General features: G+C 45.4%; 1 protein-coding gene across 1 annotated transcript in view; it reads left to right on the plus strand.

The window, feature by feature from the left end:
* Pglyrp3 (peptidoglycan recognition protein 3) overlaps nucleotides 1-19,158 on the plus strand; it is a 70,249-nt gene extending 51,091 nt beyond the window's left edge. Inside the window, exons 4-10 of the mRNA XM_051156933.1 lie at nucleotides 8,754-8,834; nucleotides 10,846-11,047; nucleotides 13,207-13,325; nucleotides 14,742-14,894; nucleotides 16,180-16,378; nucleotides 18,176-18,294; nucleotides 18,980-19,158. Of these exons, the coding sequence (XP_051012890.1) occupies nucleotides 8,754-8,834; nucleotides 10,846-11,047; nucleotides 13,207-13,325; nucleotides 14,742-14,894; nucleotides 16,180-16,378; nucleotides 18,176-18,294; nucleotides 18,980-19,158 (1,052 nt within the window). The remainder of the gene's footprint in view (nucleotides 1-8,753; nucleotides 8,835-10,845; nucleotides 11,048-13,206; nucleotides 13,326-14,741; nucleotides 14,895-16,179; nucleotides 16,379-18,175; nucleotides 18,295-18,979) is intronic.
* Nucleotides 19,159-21,901: the final 2,743 nt, after the last annotated feature.

Raw genomic sequence — 21,901 nt, forward strand, 5'->3', positions numbered from 1 at the left:
CACAGACACCTGATTTTTGACAAAAGAACCAAATGCTATACAATGGAAAAAAGAAAGCGTCTTCAACAAATGGTCTAACTAAATGTCTACATGTATGTGGGACTCTACTGAATAAGTAAGGTTAAAGTCTGACTTCTCCAGATAGCCATTTTGTGCTCAGTCTATGAAGGTGGACTCCATTTTCTCAATAGAGTTATCACTCCATCTGATCTGGTAACCCCAGATTTGGTAAGGAGTGTCACATATCCCCCAAGGAAGATTACAGTCTTGATCCTTTCCTGATAAGGAACTTGTTCAAGCATAGGAAATTCCTAGAAGTACCCCACCCTATGCTGAGGAGATCACAGCCTTCAGCAAATGACCTTTAATTGTACCTGGAAGACATTTCCTCAACAATAGGATAATTAAGTAACTGTTTTCTCTTTCTTGTGATAGGACCCCTGTTACTACATGTAAATGAGATACTGTACCAATGTATGTAGATTAAGTATCCTGGCACCCTTGGCTCTAGGGAATCAGAAACATTCGTCATCAAAACCCCTCCCCACTGCCTAAGGTTTATCAATAAAGGCTGGCTGGTGTGCTTGGGGGCTCTCTTGCTAGACATTTCTCCACCATGATCGTCTGAGACTCCATTTATTCCAGGGGGAGCTGCCACTGAATACCTGGTGGTCAGGCAGCAATGGCTGAACTGCCTCTGCAGCTGCTGGGATCTAGTCCACCACTGCTACTAACTGACCCCTGGTTAGCATTGCTAGGCCTCCATTTCACCTGAGTTACCTGCCTGCCAACAGGTTTTGAATATCCACCCGCTTCCTCTGCTATGTTTAGCACAGTAGCTCAAACAAGGATCTGTGACACACTGGTATCATCACAGTCCTGTGGGCTCCCAAGTCTCCACTGCCTTCTGAGACCTACAGTCTCACTCTAAAAGAACAAAACTGTAGCTAACACTTGTGGAAAACTCATTTTCCACCTCCCCCAGAGAGGTCAAGAACGTGGCTTAGTGCCTGGGCCAGGATCCTCACCATGAGTGCTGCTCTAATCTGCCCCTGAGCAAGAAATGGAACCTTGGGACCTTTTACTTTGAGATCCATCAGTTCTTGTCCAGAGGCAAGCAGGTCCTGGACCAACCTGCCGGACTTGGAACCTGGGCCAACCCACAGGTAGTAGAACACAGGCCACCCCACTGAACATTGAATGACACAAGTAGAAGAATGCAAACAGATTCATATCTATCACCCTGCACAAAATTGAAGGCCAAGTGGATCAAAGACCTCAACATAAAATCAGAGAGACACACTAAATCTGCTAGAAGAGAAAGTAGGGAAAAGCGTTGAACTCATTGCCATGGGAGACAACTTTCTAAACAGAACACCAACAGCTCAGGTTCTAAGATCAACAATTAATAAATGGGACGTTATGAAACTGAAAAGCTTCTTTAAGGCAAAGGACACAGTCAATAGAACAAAAGAGCAGTCTCCATATTGGGAAAATATCTTCATCAATCCAACATCCAACAAAGGACTAATATCCAAAATATATATAACAAACTCAAGAAATCAAATACTAACAAACAAAATAATTCAATTAAAAATAGGGTACAGAGCTAAACAGAGGATGCCCAACAGAAGAATCTTGAATGGCAAAGCCCTTAAAGTGATGCTCAGTGTCCTTAGTCGTCAGGGAAATGCAAATCAAAATGACTCTGAGATTCAATTTTACACCATCAGAATGACTAAGATCAAAAACTCAAGTGACAACACATGCTGGTAAGGATGTGGAGAAAAGGGAACACTCCTCCACTGTTGGTGGGAGTGCAAACTTGTACAACCACTTTGGAAATTCATCTGGTACTTTCTTAGAAAATTGAGACTAGCTCTACCTCAAGATCTAGCTATACCATTCCTGGGCATATACTGAAAAATGCTTCAACATACAAGGACACTTGCTCAACTGTTTTCATAGCAGCTTTATTTGTAATAGGCAGAATGTGGAAACAAACTAGATGCCCCTTAACAGAAGAATGAATAAAGAAACTGTGGCACATTTATATGACGTAATACTGCTCATCTACTAAAAACAAGGAAATCTCGCAATTTGCAGGCAAATGGATGGAAGTAGAAAAGATCATCCTGAGTGAACTCACCCAGACCCAGAAAGACATACATAGTATGTGCTCACTTATAAGAAGATTTTAGCCATACGGTACAGAATAAACACACTACAATTCACAGACCCAAAGGAGAAAAGTAACTAGGAGGACCCAAGGGAGGATGCTTAAATCTCACTCAGAAGGGGGGAATAAAATAAACAGCAGACATGGTTGAAGAGAGGGAACAAAGTAGGAAACAGAGCACAGAGAGGAATGAGGGTAGAAATCATATTGGGGTGGAGGACAGAGTGCCTGAAGAGAGAAGAGAAACCATGGGTGGAGGCATCTCTGTGACAATCTGGAAACCTATGACAGGGTAGGCTTCTTGGAGGTTATGGGAGTGGCTGTAGATGAGACTGCTAGTAACGGGGGTCATGGATACTGAAGAGGACACTCTCTAACTAGATAAGACTCTTCGTGGAGGTAAGGGAACACCAACTAACTCACAAAAACTTTGACCCAAAATTTACCCTGCCTACAAGATGCTCAGGGATAAAACTTAGTTTGTTGTGTGTGTTCCACACACATAATTAAAACGTTTTAAGAAGAAGAAAAGATAGAGTAGAAATTGAGAGACTGTCCAACCAATGCCTGGCCCAACCTGAGACCCACCTCATAGCAAAGAACCAACTCTTTTTTTTTTTAAATTGAAAAATGAAATCATTCATATTACATCTCAATTGCTATCCCATCCCGTGCATCCTCCTATTCCTCCCTCCCTCCCGCTTTCACTCCATTCCCCTACCCTATGACTGTGACTGAGGGGGACCTCCTCCCCTTGAATATGATGCTAGGGTATCAAGTTTCTTCTTGGTAGTCTGCTATCCTTCCTCTGAGTGCCATCGGGCCTCCTCATCCAGGGGACATGGCCAAATATGGGGCACCAGAATTTGTGTGAAAGTCAGTCCCCAGTCTCCACTTAACTGTGGAGAATGTCCTGTCCCTTGGCTAGATCTGGGTAGGGGTTTGATGATGACTGCAGGTATTATCCTTGGTTGGAGCCATAGATCGAGTAGGACCCCTGGGCCCAGATCCGCCCATCACAGTGTTCTAAAGAACCAACTCTTGACACTATTAATGACATTCTGCTATGTTCACAGACTGGAACCTAGCATAGCTGTCCTCTGAGAAGCCCCATCCAGCAGTGGATTGAAACAAATACTGAGAATCACAGTCAAACATTGGGCAAAGTGTAGGGCATCTTGTGGAAAAGTGGGGGAAGGATAGAAGGACCTGGAGGTGACAGGAGCTCCACAAGAGGACCAACAGAGCCAACTAACCAGGCCCAGTGTGGCTTGCAGAGACTGAAGCACCAAGCAAGGACCACAGAGACTGGATGTAGGCCCCTGCACAGATGTAGCTGATGGGCAGCTCAGACTTTATGTGGTGCTCCTGGTTAGGGGAGTGGGGGCTGTCTCTGACATGGACTCTGTTGTCTGCTTTTTGATCACTCTCTCTGGGTGGGGCTGCCTCATCAGGCCACAGGGAAAGAGGACTTGCTCAGTACTGATGTGACTGGCTGGGGTAGTTGGGTAGAGAGGACTCCCCTATTCTGAGGAATAGGAGAGAGGGGAGGAGGGAAAAGGGAGGATGGTGGGAGCGGCAGGAGAGGAAGGGAGAGGCTACAATTGGGATGTAAAGTGAATAAATTTTTTTTTTAAAAGTCCATTGATCTCATAAGAGAGACAACAACAACAACTACAAAACTGAAAAACTCCATGAAATATGTTTTAAAACTTTGTTTGTAGAAGGTTTACTTCTTGCCTTAATTGACTGGTTCAAGTTGACAACTGTAAAAGCACTCAACATTTCTATGAGGAATGGATGATTTTGGAGTGCAGCAGTTGACACAGAATCTGAGACATTTTATGTATCCGGGAGCAATGGGGTCTTATCATGGTTTTCTACCTTCCTAACCCTGCGAGCCTGTGACACAGTTCCCATCTCTGTGGTGACCACCTCCCCCACCACAGAATTACTTTCATTGCTACTTCATAACTGTAACTTCACTACTGCCATGAACCGTAATGTAAACACTTTTGGAGATAGAGGTCTGCCAAAGGGGCCATGGCTCACAGGTCGAGAACTGTGGGGAAAGGCTGCCAAATATTTCTCAAGTTGCATTAAAAAAGCGTTAGGAGATCTGTGTTGTCTAGACAGAGAGTTTCAACACCCATTTTTAATGGACAAGTCTCAAATCAACAATAATAATCTCAGCAGGTCTAAGCTCATTAACTTTAGGTCTGTTGCTTTAGGATGACACAAAACCCCAAAACTGGGTACATTAGCAAAACGCTAGGAAACCACTCAAATTCACTTCTTTAATTAACAACCTGGAGGTAAACGAGGAGGAAAACCCTGTTCTGCCTTTCCTACAAAAGGAATATAACTGAAAAAAATAACCCACTAGAGAAACCTCCTCTAACAAAGCGTTATAGTAAAAGCGTGAGAAGTCAGGGCAGCATTCGGGTACCACCATTCTGAAAATGCTAATGAGAGAAAGGACTGAGATTGCAGTAACTCAGCCTCACACACATATCCCAGCAGACCAACTGCTTGCAGACTAACAAAACTCACCTGTTTTCCATTACTGAACATCCAGCTCCTCCTGGGCAGCAGTTTCTCACTAAGTGTGTGTTAAATGGGTGAAAGTTGAGTCGTGGGAGTCCTAGGCACGTACTCTGTGGTGTTTTATATTGATTTACCAGCATACCTAAATAGCTGTTTTGACTGCATGTGTTCCCCCCACCCCAGCCCCCGTCCAAGAGCTTCCAATTTCCTCAGGCAAGTCAGTGCTGGGCTGGATGGAAGGCAGAAGGAAGCATATCTGGGATTGCTATCAGCAGGGTTACAGCCACAGAGGCAGCGTCCCACAGCAGCCCTGCGGTGGCCTAAACAGCCTCTGTGGAGCCCTCTCTGTGAACACACGCCTTCAGAAATCATGGAACTTCACGACAACTGTGTAAATATTGTCGTTTCCACCTGGCTGCTGAGGGAAACAGGCCCAGAGGAGTGAATAAGAGTGAAAGTATCTGACATCACATAGCCTGTGAGTTCAGTGCCATGGTGAGTCTTTTAAGTATTATGGTGGGGCAAGCCTTCTCCAGACTTCAGGTTCCTTCTGTGTCACCAGATGTGAACACAGTTATTCCAGGTTCCCTCATGCAGGTAGAACTCAGAGCCATTACGCCATAGATAACAGCACGCCATAGCGACACCTGGTCATGTATGGGAAAGTCATCTGCAAATGATATATTCCTTAACCAATGGTGCAACTGCAAGGTTGAAGGGTGTGTGTTTCCTTTTTGTGGACGTGTCCAAAACTAAGGAAAACTATTGCCTTCCAGGCATAAGGTCTATGACTTCAGGGCACCCAAGGGAGGGCTTCTTTTAAAGAGGCTGTTGCTGTTGTTGTTGTTAAGGGTTCATCTATGCTGGTGCATAATTTGGGGCCACTGTCTGGATGTGTTTGTGGTGCTGTGTTGTGGTCACAGGAGAGGACTCTTGTAAGCATAAAGAAAGCAAAGCAAAACAGGACACGCATTCGATCAAATTAGGACCCGATCCCAGTCCCAGGACACTAACCGAACTTTCCAAAGCTTTCTGTTTCCATCTCTACATCTAGAAGATGCCTTTGAGAACTATTCTCTGCCTAGCTAGCAATCAATGGTCCTTAAACCCAGTTTTCCTGGCATGTGCCAGGCCGGGGTTGCCAGGGCTTATTGAGGGATGCTATTGCCAGGGCTCCTGCCTGTCTTCTGTTAGGGGGACCTCTCTGTGTCAACTTCTCTTTGGGAAGCCGGAGCCTGAGTGCTGTACTCGCAGGGAGGGCGTGCCTTCTAGAGCTACAGAAAGCAAAGGCTGAAGGAGGAGACACCTGCTCGGAAAAGGGCAGGGACTGGAGGACCAGACTGAAGAAGGAAAGCAGCAACCAATAAAGGGAGAAGTGGCTTCACTCTGCCCTGCTGGGCTGGAACAGCACAAGGTCCTCAGGAATTTCCGAATGTGAGTGTTCTCCAGATGCCCTCTTTCCTTAAGAAGCTAGACTTCCCTCAGGAAGCACAGCTGAGGAAACTCTCCTTATCTCTCTCATTTAAGCTGTCCTCCAAGCAGGAAAGTTTTCTTTCCCATTTTTTTCTAGAAGAATCAGGAACTAACAATCCTTTATCTTCTTGCAGAGGCTATTAGTTTTGGATTCACCTCTACACCATTTCTTCCCAGTCTTTCAAGCCTTGAAGCGTTGTCTACTGTTGACTTTGTGTATAAAGGATGCACAGCAGTGTGACCCAGGCTTCAGCCTGTCCTGCCAGCTCTCTGCCTGCAGTCCAGGAGAAGGGACAGAGGCCATCAGTTCAGTGACCTGCAAGATCAGGCCTGTTTCCATCCCTCAGAGTTTAGAAGTATGGTATGACAAGGTCAAGGTTATGGCTGCGACATTACTACTTATGGCTAGGGAAGCAGAAAAGTCACATGACGAGGATCCAAGCTTCCTGCCAGTTAGGACTGACAATGTTTTCCAGTAGTTTCCAGGAGACAGATTCTTTTCTGGGAGGCAGCTGACAGAGATTCTGTCGTGGGCAAGTTGGTTCTTGTCTTTAATTTGACTAATGAAGAGGGTGGATTTCCCTCACATACATATGAGGTGCCTGCCCTGTTGTAATGGGCTCATTTTGGGGGGCGTGTGGCTGGAGGAAAGCTTTCTGAATGAATGGGTCTTGTGTGTTATTTGGTGTTTTTTGTTTTGTGCTGTTGTTGTTTGCTTTGTTTTGTTGGTTGTGTGTGTGTGTGTGTGTGTGTGTGTGTGTGTGTGTGTGTGTATGTATGTGTTCTAGAAGCCTTCATATGTTAAATTCTTAAGTGGTAATGTTAAAAGTTTCCATCTAGGGGCTGGAGAGATGGCTTAGAGGCTAAGAGCACTGAATGATCTTTCAGAGGTCCTGAGTTCAATTTCCAGCACCCACAACTATCTGTAATGTGATACAGCATGCAAGTGTCCATGCAGGCAGAACATTGTATACATAATAAATAGATAAGTAAATAAATAAAAAGCTTCCATCTGGAGGTATCAACTGTAGTATCAAAACAGTGCAGGGCGATGTCTATGCTATTTTCCTTCAGCTGGAGGAAGCTGATGATTTGGTTGGCAACAAAGAGAGTGGGGCTTTCACACCTAACACGAGTCAAAGGCTCATTTCTGCCTGCAAAGGCAGACATGGCTCTTGGATCTGGGGAGCATCAAAGTAACCCTGTACCTTTCCCTCAGTCCCGCGTTGAGAATCTCCACCAAGAGAAACAAAGTCATCCTGTCCATTGGCTAGATCTGGGTAGGGATTCTAAGTTTACTGCATGTATTGTCCTTGGCTGGTGCCATAGTTTGCACAGGACCCCTGGGCCTGGATCCGCCCATCTTAATGTTCTTCTTATAGGTTTCTAGAACCCTCTGGATCCTTCTATTTCCCCATTCTCCCATGCTTTTCTCACCTAGAGTCCCATTAGGATAGTTGAGTGGAGAGTGGGGTCTGACTTTCACATGAACTCTGGTGCCCCATATTTGACCACATCCCCTGGATGGGGAGACCTGGTGGCACCCAGAGGAAGGATAGCAGGCTACCAAGAAGAGACTTGATACCCTATGAGCATATACAGGGGGAGGAGGTCCCCCTCAGTCACAGTCATAGGGGAGGGGATTAAGGGGAAAATGGAAGGGAGGGAGGAATGGGAGGATATAAGGCATGGGATAACAATTGAGATATAATATGAATAAATTAATAAAATAAAAAAGAGAGAAACAAAGTCAGAATTGGGCTTTGCAGTGGAGGTCCAGAAGTCTGACAGGTCTGTCTTGGAGGGGTAGTCTCTATCCCTACTCATTTGGGAATTTTTGATAATATGACTTAATGCTCATACAGGTGAGCTTAGGTGAGGCTTAGTGTAGTGTCTAAAGGGTCCCCCACACACTATTTGGACCCCAGAATGTGAACAATGAGTGGAAACAGATGGCTGTTCTCTTGATATTAGAGTAAAGGCTGACTGACAACTTCTCAGTGATTTTAGAATAGGGAACTTAACCCTATGACCTTCCATGCTTCTGATTGGCCAGTTCTATAAATTGTGGAGCCCATACCTGCCACTACTTGTCGTCAACACTTCTGAGTCTGAGTATTCTTCTCTGGAAAAAGGAATGGCCTTCAGGATAATTGTCTTACAGGGATTTTTGTAAGTGCCAAATATAAAGCTACAGCAGTAGAAATGGAAATGCCTATTCTGGGTCGTTATAACTGCCCTTAAAGAACTTTAGAAATGGTTTCATTTGTCCACTGTGGGAGGCTCAGGATCAGCCACAGCCACGGCAAGGAGCAGGCATCTCCTGGGCCTGTAAAACACAGCTGTGCAGAGGGTCTGCTAGACACAGACGTTAGGCTCCTCACCTCTATGAAACAACTCACGTGTGCAGGTGGCTCCGAGAAGTCCGAGCCAGACGCCGGCCCTCTGCAGGCACACTGAGTGTAGGAGAACAGACACGGTGCCCTGCAGTTAGCACAGCCATTTTAACTGTCAGTGTTCTGCAGTGCCAGTGCCCTCCAGGACTACTGATTAGACTCTGTGTCGGTGTCCTGGGACCACTTGAAGATGCTGCCCTGGCTTCTTGTCTTCTCTGCTCTGGGTCTACTGGCACGTGGTAAGTTTTCTTTCCTCTTGTCGGGTGCATATTTGCTGAATGACACACAACTGTTCTTGTGTGGAATAAAAGAAATGCTCCTAGTATTGTCTTTGCGAGAGCATGTATAGTTTTGCCATGTGCTGAACCGCTCTGGAACTGACATATACCATAAGTGTCTTGTCAGCTGTTGTGATCTTCCATAAGTTAATTCATGAGTCTTATTTGATTTCATGCTATAAAAAAGGTATCAGCCACTTCAAGGAATTGTTACTGAGGATTCAATTAGATATTGTATTTATTACTTTTCTGTGACAAAATATTTGGAAAAAAAGGTTTATTTTGGCTTGCAGTTCCATAATATATGTGTGCATGTGTGTGTCTGTATGTACATACATACAGATGGATGCATGTATGTATACCATAATGGTGGGAAGACATGATGGCAGGAAGGTAAGGCATTCGGTCACCTTATTTCTACAGCTGTAATGCAGAAAGCAGTGAATGCTGGTGCTCAGCTTCCTCTTACTCAGTCTGGTACCCCAGCTCATGGAAAGTGCTGCCTAATGAAGGGCATATGTTCCCAGTTTAACTAGCCTAATCTAGATACTTCCTTGTGGTCATGTCTAGAGACTTGTCTCTTCAGTGATTCTAAATCTAGTCAAGTTGACTATAAAGGTTTAGCACATCGTTCAAATAATGAATATTAGGAAATTTATAGCTCGAATTGCCTCATCATGTTGTTGTTGTTCTTGTCATCATCATCATCATCACCATCACCATCATCATCACCATCACCATCGTCATCACCATCACTATCATCATCACCATCACCATCACCATCACCATCACCATCATCATCACCATCACCATCATCATCACCATCATCATCACCATCACCATCATCATCACAATCACCATCATCATCACCATCACCATCATCACCACCATCACCATCATCATCACAATTACCATCATCATCACCATCACAGTTAAACTCAGCTCAGAGTTTACATTCATAAATAAATAACCAATTATGTCAGTGCAGGGCTGCCTTTACAACATCGTGACATGCTTTCTCATTTTGTAAAGTGATTAGACACAGAGTAAATATATGTAAATTCCATTGAATTAAGTGGGCCTGAGTTTGGCAATTCTTAAATGCTGGGTGTATTTCCACACTGTCCGACACAAATTGGCTATGTCTCTGCCTTCTACTCTTAGGTAGATATGTTACTGGGTTACATGAAGTTAGTGTTGGGGACACTTAGAGATCAGAGAGTGCTTAGTTCATCTTTTCATCCCGTGTGTGAGGACACTAAAGCCTGATGGGGGAAGTGACCTGCCCAGATGTGACAATGAGTTGGAATTGGTCCTCAGTCAGTTGCCTGGCTCTGCTTTGCATCTGTTTACTCACTGGCTGATGGCTATTCTTTGTCTCTGAGGTCCTGAGGTCCCAGTCTCCTGCTCTGGTGAGGCCTCCTGCATTTATATCTACCTCCATTAAACCCGCACTTGTTGAAGCCTTCCCTTGTCCCGAGTTAGAGCAACGTTGCTTTCCGTGGCGCACCTGCATATACCTACCAACAGAGTCATGGGTACACACGACAGTGCCACATACAAAAATGGGTACCATTATTTTGGTGCTCGCCATAATAGATTTATGAAGCATATGCTGGTTCTTGAGGCAGAAATATATGCATCACTCTGACTGTCTTCAGAAACCCCACGGTGTCGACAATTTAATAAGGATCATTTTCTCTAGGCTCGTTCTCAGGTCCCTTTACCCCTTATTGTTCATGCCCCATTCTTGGATAGACGAATAGGTTTCCAACTTCAGCAGTCACTCCTGTAACCAGGCAACTTAACAGGGCGGAGTACAGATTTGGATGTCGACTGTGCCCAGGCCATAGAGACGAGAATGGGAAGTTTGGAGTGAGGAAGCTCCTTCCAGGGCTTACGTATGCTATGGTGGGGGAGCTGGTTTCTTGGGTAGGGTCTGTTACTTGCTGATCTGTAGTCTTTCTCACAGGTGATCCTTCCATAGTTTCCCGAAAGGAGTGGGGAGCAAGTTCACTGACCTGCAAAGTCCTGCTGAGCCTGCCTGTGCCCTACCTCATCACAGAGCAGCTTACCAGGATGGAGTGCCAAGATCAGATCACCTGCAGCCAGATGGTGCGGGTCTTACAGTCTCATTCTGTCTACAACAAAGGCTGGTGTGATTTGGCCTTCAAGTAAGAAGATGGTCAGCTCTCCAAACGCCACTCTCAGGGTTATTCCTTCTCCGCATTTCCCGTTTTGGGGGGCTTCATTTGTGTTGTGTTTATCATGACTGAAGGGTGTTGGAAAAAAGAGCTACATCATCATCATCATCACCCAGAAGTCATTAGGAGGAACAACTCTGAGCCATGCTTTCAGGAGAGCTCATGAAGGACACAGAGAAGGTTGTGTAACAACTGCTGCCACCTTTGGAAAGCCACCCCGCCCCCATGACAAATCACAAAGGTCTTCATTGCTATTGCCCAAGTAGGAGCAGTGGGGAAAAGGAAGGTTGCCACCTTTATTACCTAAATGAGAGTGTCGCAGTCTATGGAAACCAAAGAATTTGGTTACAGTAGCATGTACCAAGGGGGAGTGGGTTCAGAGTTGTGGCAAGGCTGCACCACGTTGATGCAGCACACACACACTCTACTTCCCTTCCAGGCAGCACTCATAGCCATGAAGCATTTTCCCATTTACTACCCTAGATGACCACTAGGTGTCACCAGGGGATGAGTGGGCACGGGGAATGGTAGAAAAGAGAGCCCAAGTCAAAGTGAGTGCAAGGCACAAAGAGCTCTCTTATCCTGCAGTGAGTGTCTACCTTGAGAGTTCTATTCAAAGCCCCAAGGTTGTTTTTGTTTGTTTGTTTGTTTTTGGATTAGCCTCAAGAACAAGAAAGCTCACCATTATATAAAGGAGAGTAGGGGTGGTAGATTTAAAAGACACATAGAAATAACTTCTGAAGTCTCCATTTTGCAAAGGATAGTCTGTGCTTTCATATATTTTCAGCTTTAAAGCCAGATAAGTACGAACAGCTGGCGACTGGCTGCACCACCTAAATCTGCATGTAGCCGGGGACCTCCCGTCAGCCCTTGGTGGGAGTTGCGTTGACTTCCGGTCAGCTCTTGGTGGGAGTCGCGTTGACTTCCGGTCAGCCCTTGGTGGGAGTTGTGTTGACTTCGTTAACTACAGTGTTCCTGCCAGTCACTGTTCCACATTGTTCCGTGGTTGCTGCTGAAGTGCTGCACACTTCAATCATGGTTTCTGTAGGTGGTTTCAACTGCTCTGCCTTTAAAAATCAGGTTTCTGCAGTGGCAGTGTAAGCCTCCTTTTGACAGTGTGCTTCTGTGAGGGAGCGTTCACATCGAAGTAATCATGGGCTCTGCAGAAGTGACCGTGGAGCCTGCTGGAAACACCAAAGAGCAGAGAAGGGGTGGCCACGCTTCAGGTGCCATCTGGTTCTCGGTGTCAGGTGAAAGAGCCTCCGTTCTGGCAGGCCTACTTGACCTTGGAAAGTGTTCTTTCCGTGTTTGGTTTGCTCTGGAATTCACAGACTAGTAAAAGGCTGGAGTATAGCAAGGGTTATGAAACACTGTTTCCAAGATGGATTGGAAAGTAGAGAACAGCGGGATAGACAGAGATAAAAGAAGGGAGTAGATTCAAAGAATATAGATGTGATTTAAAAAATAAACAATAAAATGAAGCAAACAAAATGTCTGTGACCTACAGGAATCTGTCAAGAGTCAGTTTTAGGAAACTCTTGAATTGTCTTTAATTGTTTTAAAGAATGCTCAAGTGCTTGGCCCGATAGTTAAAAACAAAACCAAGATGAATTAAGCTGGGTGTAGTGGTACATGACTTCATTAAGTTTCAAGCTAGCCTTGGTAACAGGAACAAATCAGGTTTCAGTGCCTGCCCATCCCAAATATCAGCAGCAACAACAAAAACATAATGAATTAACAAGCAGGCCCTCAAAAAGACGCAACTAATTGTCCTCAGGTCCGGGAGAGTCGCACACTCAAATTCCACTTTGAAGTGAGTACTTTTTCTTTCTTTCTTCTTCTTCTTTTTCTTTCTTTTTTTTTCTCTTTTTTTTAATAAGTGAGAGCCTGGAAAACAAGTCAAGATCCAAGTCAAAACCAAAATTGAAATATATTCCTATTTCTTTAGGAAACCTAAAACAGTCACTCTAGTTTGTTCCCATTGCTGCGTTATTGGAACTTCACTTTTTTTTTTTTTTTTTTTTTTTTTTTTTTTTTTTTTTTTTTTAACGAGCCTCTAGGATCACGTTGGGAAAGTGAATTTTCTTGGTACGGAGGTTTACCACTAAATCTGTATCTCTGCTTGGCAGCTTCCTGGTTGGGGATGATGGCAGAGTATATGAAGGCGTCGGTTGGCGTGTCCAAGGCTCACATGCTCAAGGCTACAGGAATGTTTCTCTGGGCATTGCCTTCTTTGGAAGTAAGAGAGGTAATAGTGCTCCCCTCCAGACTCAGAGCGTGTTCTATACCCTTCCTCTTCCTCCTCCTCCTTTTCTCAACGCTCCTAGCTTTTTTAAAAAAATTTTTATTTATTAATTTATTCTTGTTACATCTCAATGTTTATCCCATCCCTTGTATCCTCCCATTCCTCCCTTCCCCCCCCCCCATTTTCCCATTATTCCCCTCCCATATGACTGTGACTGAGGGGGATTACCTCCCCCTGTATATTCTCATAGGGTATCAAGTCTCTTCTTGGCTACTTGCTGTCCTTCCTCTGAGTGCCACCAGGTCTCCCCCTCCAGGGGACATGGTCAAATGTGAGGCACCAGAGTACGTGAGAAAGTCATATCACACTCTCCACTCAACTGTGGAGAATATTCTGGCCATTGGCTAGATCTGGGAAGGGGTTTAAAGTTTACCTCCTGTGTTGTCCTTGGCTGGTGCCTTAGTTTGAGCGGGACCCCTGGGTCCAAATCTGCCTATCATATTGTTCTACTTGTAGATTTCTAGGACCCTCTGTATCCTTTTATTTTGCTATTCTCCCATGCGTCTCTCATTTAGAGTCCCAATAGGATGCCCTCCCCTCTGTCCCAGTTTCCTGGTAAGTGAAGGCTTTCGTTGGACATAGCCTCTGTTGTATTTTACCTTCCCAGATAACCACTGATTCTGGAAACCCCCTTTCTGCTGTTGCACTCTATGGCACAGTCTTTTTTCTCCTCGTTCATGCTCTATACTTGTTTATATATGGCTACAGCTGCAATAGTTACGGCCAGTGGAATCTAAAGTCACCTGCCACTGATATTTTAGTTGCCACAGGCAGAGAGCATGGGTTATTTCTTTCTTCTGGTAACTTTTATTGGTAGAGACAAAAAGAGGTCAGTAGGCAAAGAAAAGGGAATTCAAGTAGTTAATGGCCTCCCACCTGCTACCTCCACGTTTCCACTCCCAAGGAAAGCAGAGTGGAGGCCAGAGGGGAAGATGTGCTGAAGGATAATAGGTCAGTAAGAGGTATCCACCAGCACAAGCCACTTTTTACTAGGAATTTTAATAGGGAGGTTCAGCGAGAACATACAGGTTAATCGATATAAAAGAGTTTAAGGCGTGCCTGGTCCTTGCAGTTGCTCAATAACACTGCCACTCTTCCTCATCTGGTTGGGTTCACCTGACTTGGTCAAGCAAGTCTCTCCCCACGTGTCTTTCAGCTGGTTTTTTCCCTTCTATCCAAACACAGAACGAATAGCCTAAGTGCGGCCCTTAGAGGAGGTTCCTAAGTGGTCGCTTAGCATTCTGACCAAATAGTTACTACCTCTCAGGCCTTCTGCCTGCCTTTTCTCTTCCTGTGTACCAGTCACTCAGGCTGGAGTTCCTTACTAACTGTTTTTTATTTCATATTATTCTCCTGAAGGCGGCAGCCCCAGTCCTGAAGCTTTATCAGCTGCCAAGGACCTGATCTCCCTCGCCACTCAGCATGGCTACCTGTCACCCAGGTACATCCAGCCATTTCTCTTAAAAGAAGAGACCTGCTTGGTTCCTCATCACTCAGAGATACCCAAAAAAGGTAGGACCCTCAACTCAGTACGCCTACCGTTGCATTGCCTTCCAACTACATTTGAGAAATGTTCTCCTTTTGGGTGCTCAAAGGTTTCTTGGACTGAGAGCCTATGCCAGAACTATGAAATTAGGAAAGGTATTATTATTTGATCACTTAAGACTTAGTCAGAGCTTGAACACACTAGCTGGACAAGCACTCCGCTACTGAATGGCATCCCTGCTAATCGAAGAAGTTAAGGGGGCTCATTTTCTCTCTCCTCTCCAGCTCACCAAAATGTTATCATCACAGACCCATTCTTGCCACAAATAAATGTATATTCATATTTTCCTGAGTCTACAAGAAGCATGAAATCTTTAAATTTATCATATATCTATGAGGAAAAAAAAATACATATGAATCTCCTGCCATCAGGGAACTCACACTTCAGTGAGGAAAGTCAGAACATGAGCAAGCAATAAATGCAGTATGTTAGATAGCATGGATAAGAGAGAGGAACGCAATGTGTGGAAACTGAGTGGACACATTCACATAGTGTGGAAACACACACACCCACACACGCGCGCGCATGCGCGCGCGCGTGCTTTTCCAAGTCAAGCCAACCTTTTCCATGGCCATGGTGCTTAGGAAATTGAAATTTACAGGCAGTACTGATATTAGAATTCTAAGAAACCAAATAATGAAAATGGTGTGCCAGATTGGGAAAAAAAAGATCAGTAAATTAAAACCAATAGAAATTAATGCGCACACCCAGTAAACTGTTCGCTAACACAGCTTTCCCCACTCAGATCCATTCATATTTAACATTTTGTTTTTTAAGATTATAAATCTCTAAATAAAAATCATCTTGTTTTTAGCTGGTACTATCCTCAATAATGATATTTCTGTAACATTGTAGTTCTTGGTAGAATCCATATTATTTCCACATAAACTTTATTGGCTTAAAGAGTGGGCTGATTTGCACAAGTCCACCTTATTATGTAGCACACATGTAAGCATGTAGGTGCCCTGTGGTTTGAAGAATACAGGCTCGCTTCTGTCTCACTAACCTGTTCCTTTCTGCTTTCCTATTGGCTCCTATGTCAGCAAATCCCATGCTTTCTATTGGCTCCAGTGTCCTGATCTATGTACCTGTCATTTACAGGCGGCTACTGCCAAGTTCACATTAGACTGTGTTCACACTTGCAAGACACTGGTGAGAGACTGGTGTGAACTGGCCTCTGATTGATTGTATGTTGGTTTCATGAGAGTCCAAAGCAAATTCTTGTCCCCTCGGTTTTTTGCTTTGCTGCAGCATGCCCCGATATCGTCCCACGGTCCGCTTGGGAAGCCAGAGAGACACACTGCTCTCAAATGAGCCTTCCAGCCAAGTTTGTCATCATCATCCACACTGCTGGGGAAAGCTGCAACCAGTCCGCCGACTGCTTGGTTCGCGTCAGAGACACACAGTCATTTCACATAGACAAGCAAGATTTCTGTGACATTGCATACCAGTAAGTGGGAAATGACATCCCTGTCTCCAGGGCCATGGAGAGCAAAGCTGAGGGAGCTCAGGTGTTTTACACAGATGCCGTACTTTATTCTTGGAAGAATCTGGACTGAGTATCGTTCAGGGTACAGCTGGGCCACTTGACCTGTCAGGCGTGTTCTCCAGTATAATTGGGAAGACTAAAAATAAGGCACAAGAGACAGTGAGAAAAGAAATGTACGAATGCCCAAGGAGGGCCAGAGTAGGGTGTGCCTTCTTAGGTTTCCTGTTCCAACAATAAGGGCTAAGGTCTTAGCTATGTCCAGCTTCTTCTCTGTGATGCTGGAATCTTGTTACTCTTCTGTTACTCACCACACAGAGATTTTAACCATTCTGGGCTCTTTTGTCTCATGTCTACGGTAGGGACAATATTTTCTGTTTGAAGACAGGGAGTGAGATCCAATATTCTCTTCTGGTTCCCTTCATGCCAGGATCATATTAAAGATATTATATTATTATATAAATTTATAATTGTTATATAAGTACTTATATAAATTTATGTACGTGTCCTGCTCAAACCTAAAAGTGAGTGTACGAGAGAAGGGTAGGGGATGCAGGAGCTGGAACGCTATGGAGATTTTGTAAGTAAAACTGATGAAAACTTACTTTGTGTGAAGGGGAACTGTAGAGTGTAGAAAGCCATACCCCTTTAAAAGTTAAAAAAAAAAACCAGTATTTAATTTTATGTATGTGAGAGGTTTGTCTGTGTGTGTGTGTGTGTGTGTGTGTGTGTGTGTGTGTACACACATATGCTTCAGGCATACATGGCACCTGCAGAGATCAGAAGAGGGCCTTGGGTCCCCTGTAAGGAGTTACAGATGCTTATAAGCTGCTATATGGGTGCTGGAAACCAAGCCTATGTTCAATACAAGAGCATCAAGTGCTCTCAACCGTGAAGCGATCTCTCCAGCTTCCTGGTTATGCTTTTAAGAGTGGGTTGGGAGGAGGCAGAACTCTAGGCAGCGTGCTGTTATAGTATCCCAAGTTGGCCAAGGGCAGTTGGACGGGAGCAGTGGGAGAATTTAAAAGCCAGGTGGAAGACACAATTGGTGAGTCACGGGTGGTGGCTGAATGGGGCTCTGAGAGGGAAAGTAAGGGGTCTGAGGTGATGCTTCCTTTTCTGGATGCAGACAATGTAAAAGGTGACTGTTTAGCTTTATTTTTGACATGTTGGATTTTAGAGATAATGATTGAAGCTGTGGGAGTGGATGATTGTTTAGCCTGGGTGAACGAACTCAGTGGATGATTGTTTAGCCTGGGTGAACGTACTCAGTGGATGATTGTTTAGCCTGGGTGAACGAACTCAGTGGATGATTGTTTAGCCTGGGTGAACGTACTCAGTGGATGATTGTTTAGCCTGGGTGAACGTACTCAGTGGATGATTGTTTCGCCTGGGTGAATGTACTCAGGGGGAAGAGAGGACAGCTGGGTCCCAGGGAGAAATCACAGGAATCTGAAAAGCACAGGAGTTAAGGGAAGGTTAGGTGAGATGGAAATGACCTGAGAAAGAAGACTGCGAAGGAGACCAAGGACGGTACAGCCCACTGAAACCCGGGAAGCAGAGAGCTTTGGTGCTCATAGTCAAGGTGGTCCAATCGTCTTGGCTGAGTCAGATTACGTGCTGGGGATGAAGGTGATTTTTTGCCCTTTATTTCTGCACTTGGCATATAAGAGGCACCTAGACTGCACGTGCTAAACGGAGTGACAGAAGCAAACCGTGCTCCTCAGCCTGACTTCCTTATTTTTCTTTATCTAATCCTAGCTTTCTAGTGGGCCAGGATGGCGGAGTATATGAAGGAGTTGGCTGGCATGTCGAAGGCTCCCACTCCTATGGATACAATGACATCGCTTTAGGAATTGCCTTCATGGGAAACTTTGTAGGTAAGGTGTAAATGGGGCGGAGAGTTCTGCCTAATGAAGTGTCACGTGGAATACTCAGGAGGCACAGGGCAAAGGGGGCAGCATTGTGACACTGAAAGTACATGGTAGTCAGCATCAGCAGAACATTTCAGATTTGAAGAAAATTCTCAGTAAAGAATGACTGTTGCTTGGAGCATCTCACAAATAGAATATTTGCCCCCAATCCTTCCACATGCACCCAAAACTCCATTTCACCTTATATCCACACCCAAGACAAATATGGAGAAAAAGGGAGGGAAAGGGGGGTTCTTGAAAACTTTGGTACCTTTATGTCTCATTTGGGAAATGTGTGCCCTCTCTTAATAACCATGGCAATAATGATGGGATGTATCCTTGCCTGCAGTGACACAGTAGAAGAAAACTCAGTGCCGTGTCTGTTCTGCACGTACTGAGAAAACTGTGTCATGCTAAGCATTCAATTCCAGGGCAGTTTTTAATTTTCTAAAGAAGTTTCATTCAGATGGAATAAGGAAACACGATAGTTTTGTTTTAGGCGTTGTGCCTAACTAGCTGTTGGCTTTGGCAACTGTGGGACGGGATAGGGTGGGAGATGGGGGCGGGGGGAAGACTGGGATCTGGGTACTTGTCAGTGCCATAGCCAAGCAGTTTGGAGCGCATAATGACTATGGGTAAATGCCTTTTGCAGAAAAGCCTCCAAATGAAGCTGCACTGCAGGCAGCCCAGGACTTGATCCAGTGTGCCGTGGCCAAGGGGTACCTGACCCCCGACTACCTGCTAATGGGCCACAGCGATGTGTCTGACATCCTATCCCCTGGACAGGCATTGTATGACATTATCAAGACGTGGCCTCACTTCAAGCACTGAGGGAGGCTCCAGTCCCATCAGAGGATGCTCTTCCTCCTGCTGGGTGTCTGTCCTTACCCCCCTCCCCTTGGCTCAGCACCTCCCTCTCTTTACAGTTTCAATGAGTTACAGCAGCCTGTCTCGCTGATAGCCTCCAGGGTCTCCCAAGCTTTGCACTTACAGTCTTCAGTCTGGGGACGGCTTCCTCTCTTCACCTTCCTCTCCCAAGGGGATTCACCTGTTCATCTAGGAGAGGCTTTCTTTCCCGTCTTACCTGCCCTTTGCCTTGTATACAATCACCCACGGTCTGTCTGGAGGCTCCTGGTGCTCACTCATAGCTCCAGCCTTCCTGTGTACATTTCCTTCTTGTACACATTTGAACACTCCTCACATTTAAGGGCTGAGGTCGGTTGTCTTGAGACTGTGTTATCGGCTTTTCCAGCGCAGCTGCTGAATTTTCTTTGTCACTACATACCTCGCATCAACTCTTGAGCTGAGGTAGACACACTGAACGCTACAAATGTTTGCTGCAGGAAAAAGGTATAAAAGAGCCAATTCCAGTCCCTTCCTATGTGTCCTCTTTGCTCATCACTGATCCATAGAAAAGCCCTGCAGGACGGTGGCTATTTACCCTGGCCCCTTCCAGAGGCTCAAGCTGGCTGTGGTGACTCGTGTGTAACAGACTCTGTATCTCCAGTCTTCTGTTCCTTGTCCTCAGAGCACTCTGAAGACCAGCCAGGCAGAGCTATGTTCATTGGTGCTGCCCCATTCTCTATGGTCTGCCTGTGCCTGGCTGGGCCATGCTGAGCTGAAAGAGGGCCCAGAGCCTTTGTGTTTTGTAGCTCCCAGCCCTCCCTGCTGGCTCCTCTTTCTCAGAGGGAAGAACCCTTTATCATTGTAGCAGAGACAGCCCCCTTCCCCAACACACACACACACACACACACACACACACACACACACACACACACACACGCTTGCTGTTCAAAAGATGTGTACAGGCTGGTTCTTGCTTTATTGGGCCTAATCCATAATCAAGGTGAGGATGGAGAAAGAGGGGCTTGAAGAGGAGGACACATGAACACCTTTCCCTGTGGATTAATGCATTCCTGTGGTGCGTTTGCTTTCAGAGTGTTTTCATGTCTCTTACAATGAGCCCTCACAACTTCACATTTACTCGGGTTTTTGCTTCTTCACAGGCTCTTTCCTTTGGATGTCATTAGAATCTCATTTTTCCCCCCTAGGGCATCCCAGGCATGCAATCAGGAGAAGGAATGATTTGTCTAATTGGTCAAGCTTAGAGAGACATAGCAACAACTCTTGATTTACACAGTAGGGGTAGAGTGCACACTCCACAGGCCTTTCTGTCAAAGGCTCTTGACCATGCAGTTTTTTTCCTGTGTGGACAGAGGCTGGGGATGGACTTCCCAGCAAAGGTAAATTTAACACCTCCCATACAGGAAGTGATCGTAGTAGTAGTCATGAGATGCTAAGAAAAGAGTCCCACCCAAAGCCACCTGGCACGGTCTGAGTGTGCCTCTTGACATCCATGTATTAGAAAATCGGTCCCTGACAGGCAATAGTGTTGTTGGGAGATGGGCCTTTCGGGGTGATTAATCAGTTAATGTCGTTACTGTAGGTATGAGTGTGTTATAAATGAGGTGACATCCCCCCCACTCTCTTGTGCTTTCCCACTCTGCCACATGATGATACGGCAAGAGTGTTTTGCGACTCTCTCTTTACTTTGACCCTCACAGAGTTCAGACTACACAAAATAAATCTTTGTTCATTGTGAATTACCCAGTCTCTAGTATTCCGTTAAGAAGCACACAACGGACTGAGACATCGATACTGATTTATTGACTTTTCTTACCATCGCCCAAAGTAGAGGCCCCTTCTCTTCTCGTTAGTCACCACTTCCAGGTCTCAAGGACTCATTGCCTTGGAAGGGAATTACAAAGTCCCCATCTCTGTCAGCTCTCACGGTTTACTCCAAACTGTCCACTTTTAAGGATTTTAAACATATGTCTTAACTAAACGCAGAACACTCCGCTGGCAACCTCTTCTTCCAGGGCAGCTCGGAGGCAGCCCATTGCAGGAACTTTGCCTCTTCTGTGTCTTTTTATTGAGAAATTCTTCCTGGCTCCCCATCAGTCACTTTTATTAACATCAGCCTCTGGTGACTGAGTGTTAAGTGAGTGAGTGTGAGAAGGGATCTTAGAACTTGCTCTTGGCGGTCAATCACCGGCTGAGGCGTGCACAGTCACCTGGGAGTGCGGTTGCCTCTGTTATACCTCTGACTCTCAGGGAAATGATGCGCTTTCTCAGGTACCAACCTCAGCCACATGGGGGAGTTCTGTGCCTCTTGAGTTCCAGCTTTGTGGCGAGCAAGGATGAGCCAGGTGCACCCACAGGCAGGCATAAATGAGACAGCCTACGTGAGGGCCGCAGAAGTGTCCCTCAGGGCTGCTGGCCCTCTGGGGTGGACTTGGCTCCTGAGCTCACTGATTGGGTTGTTTCTCACAGCAGGCATAGAATGCACACTTCACAGGCCTTTCTGTCAAAGGCTGTGGAGCATCTCTTTAGTTCCTGACGAAATGAACATTACAAAGGGCAAAGCCCCTATTGTACATAAGACTGAACTCCAAGCAGTCAATATGTTTTTCTTCATCCAGTCAATAAAGGAAGATAATCTGGATCTGGGGTGAGGAATACCTTCCATCATGCCCTGCTGGAATACCTCCCATCATGCCCTGCTGGAAAGCAT

This window comes from Acomys russatus, chromosome 15 (genome assembly GCF_903995435.1).
Source record: "Acomys russatus chromosome 15, mAcoRus1.1, whole genome shotgun sequence".
Taxonomy (NCBI): domain Eukaryota; kingdom Metazoa; phylum Chordata; class Mammalia; order Rodentia; family Muridae; genus Acomys; species Acomys russatus.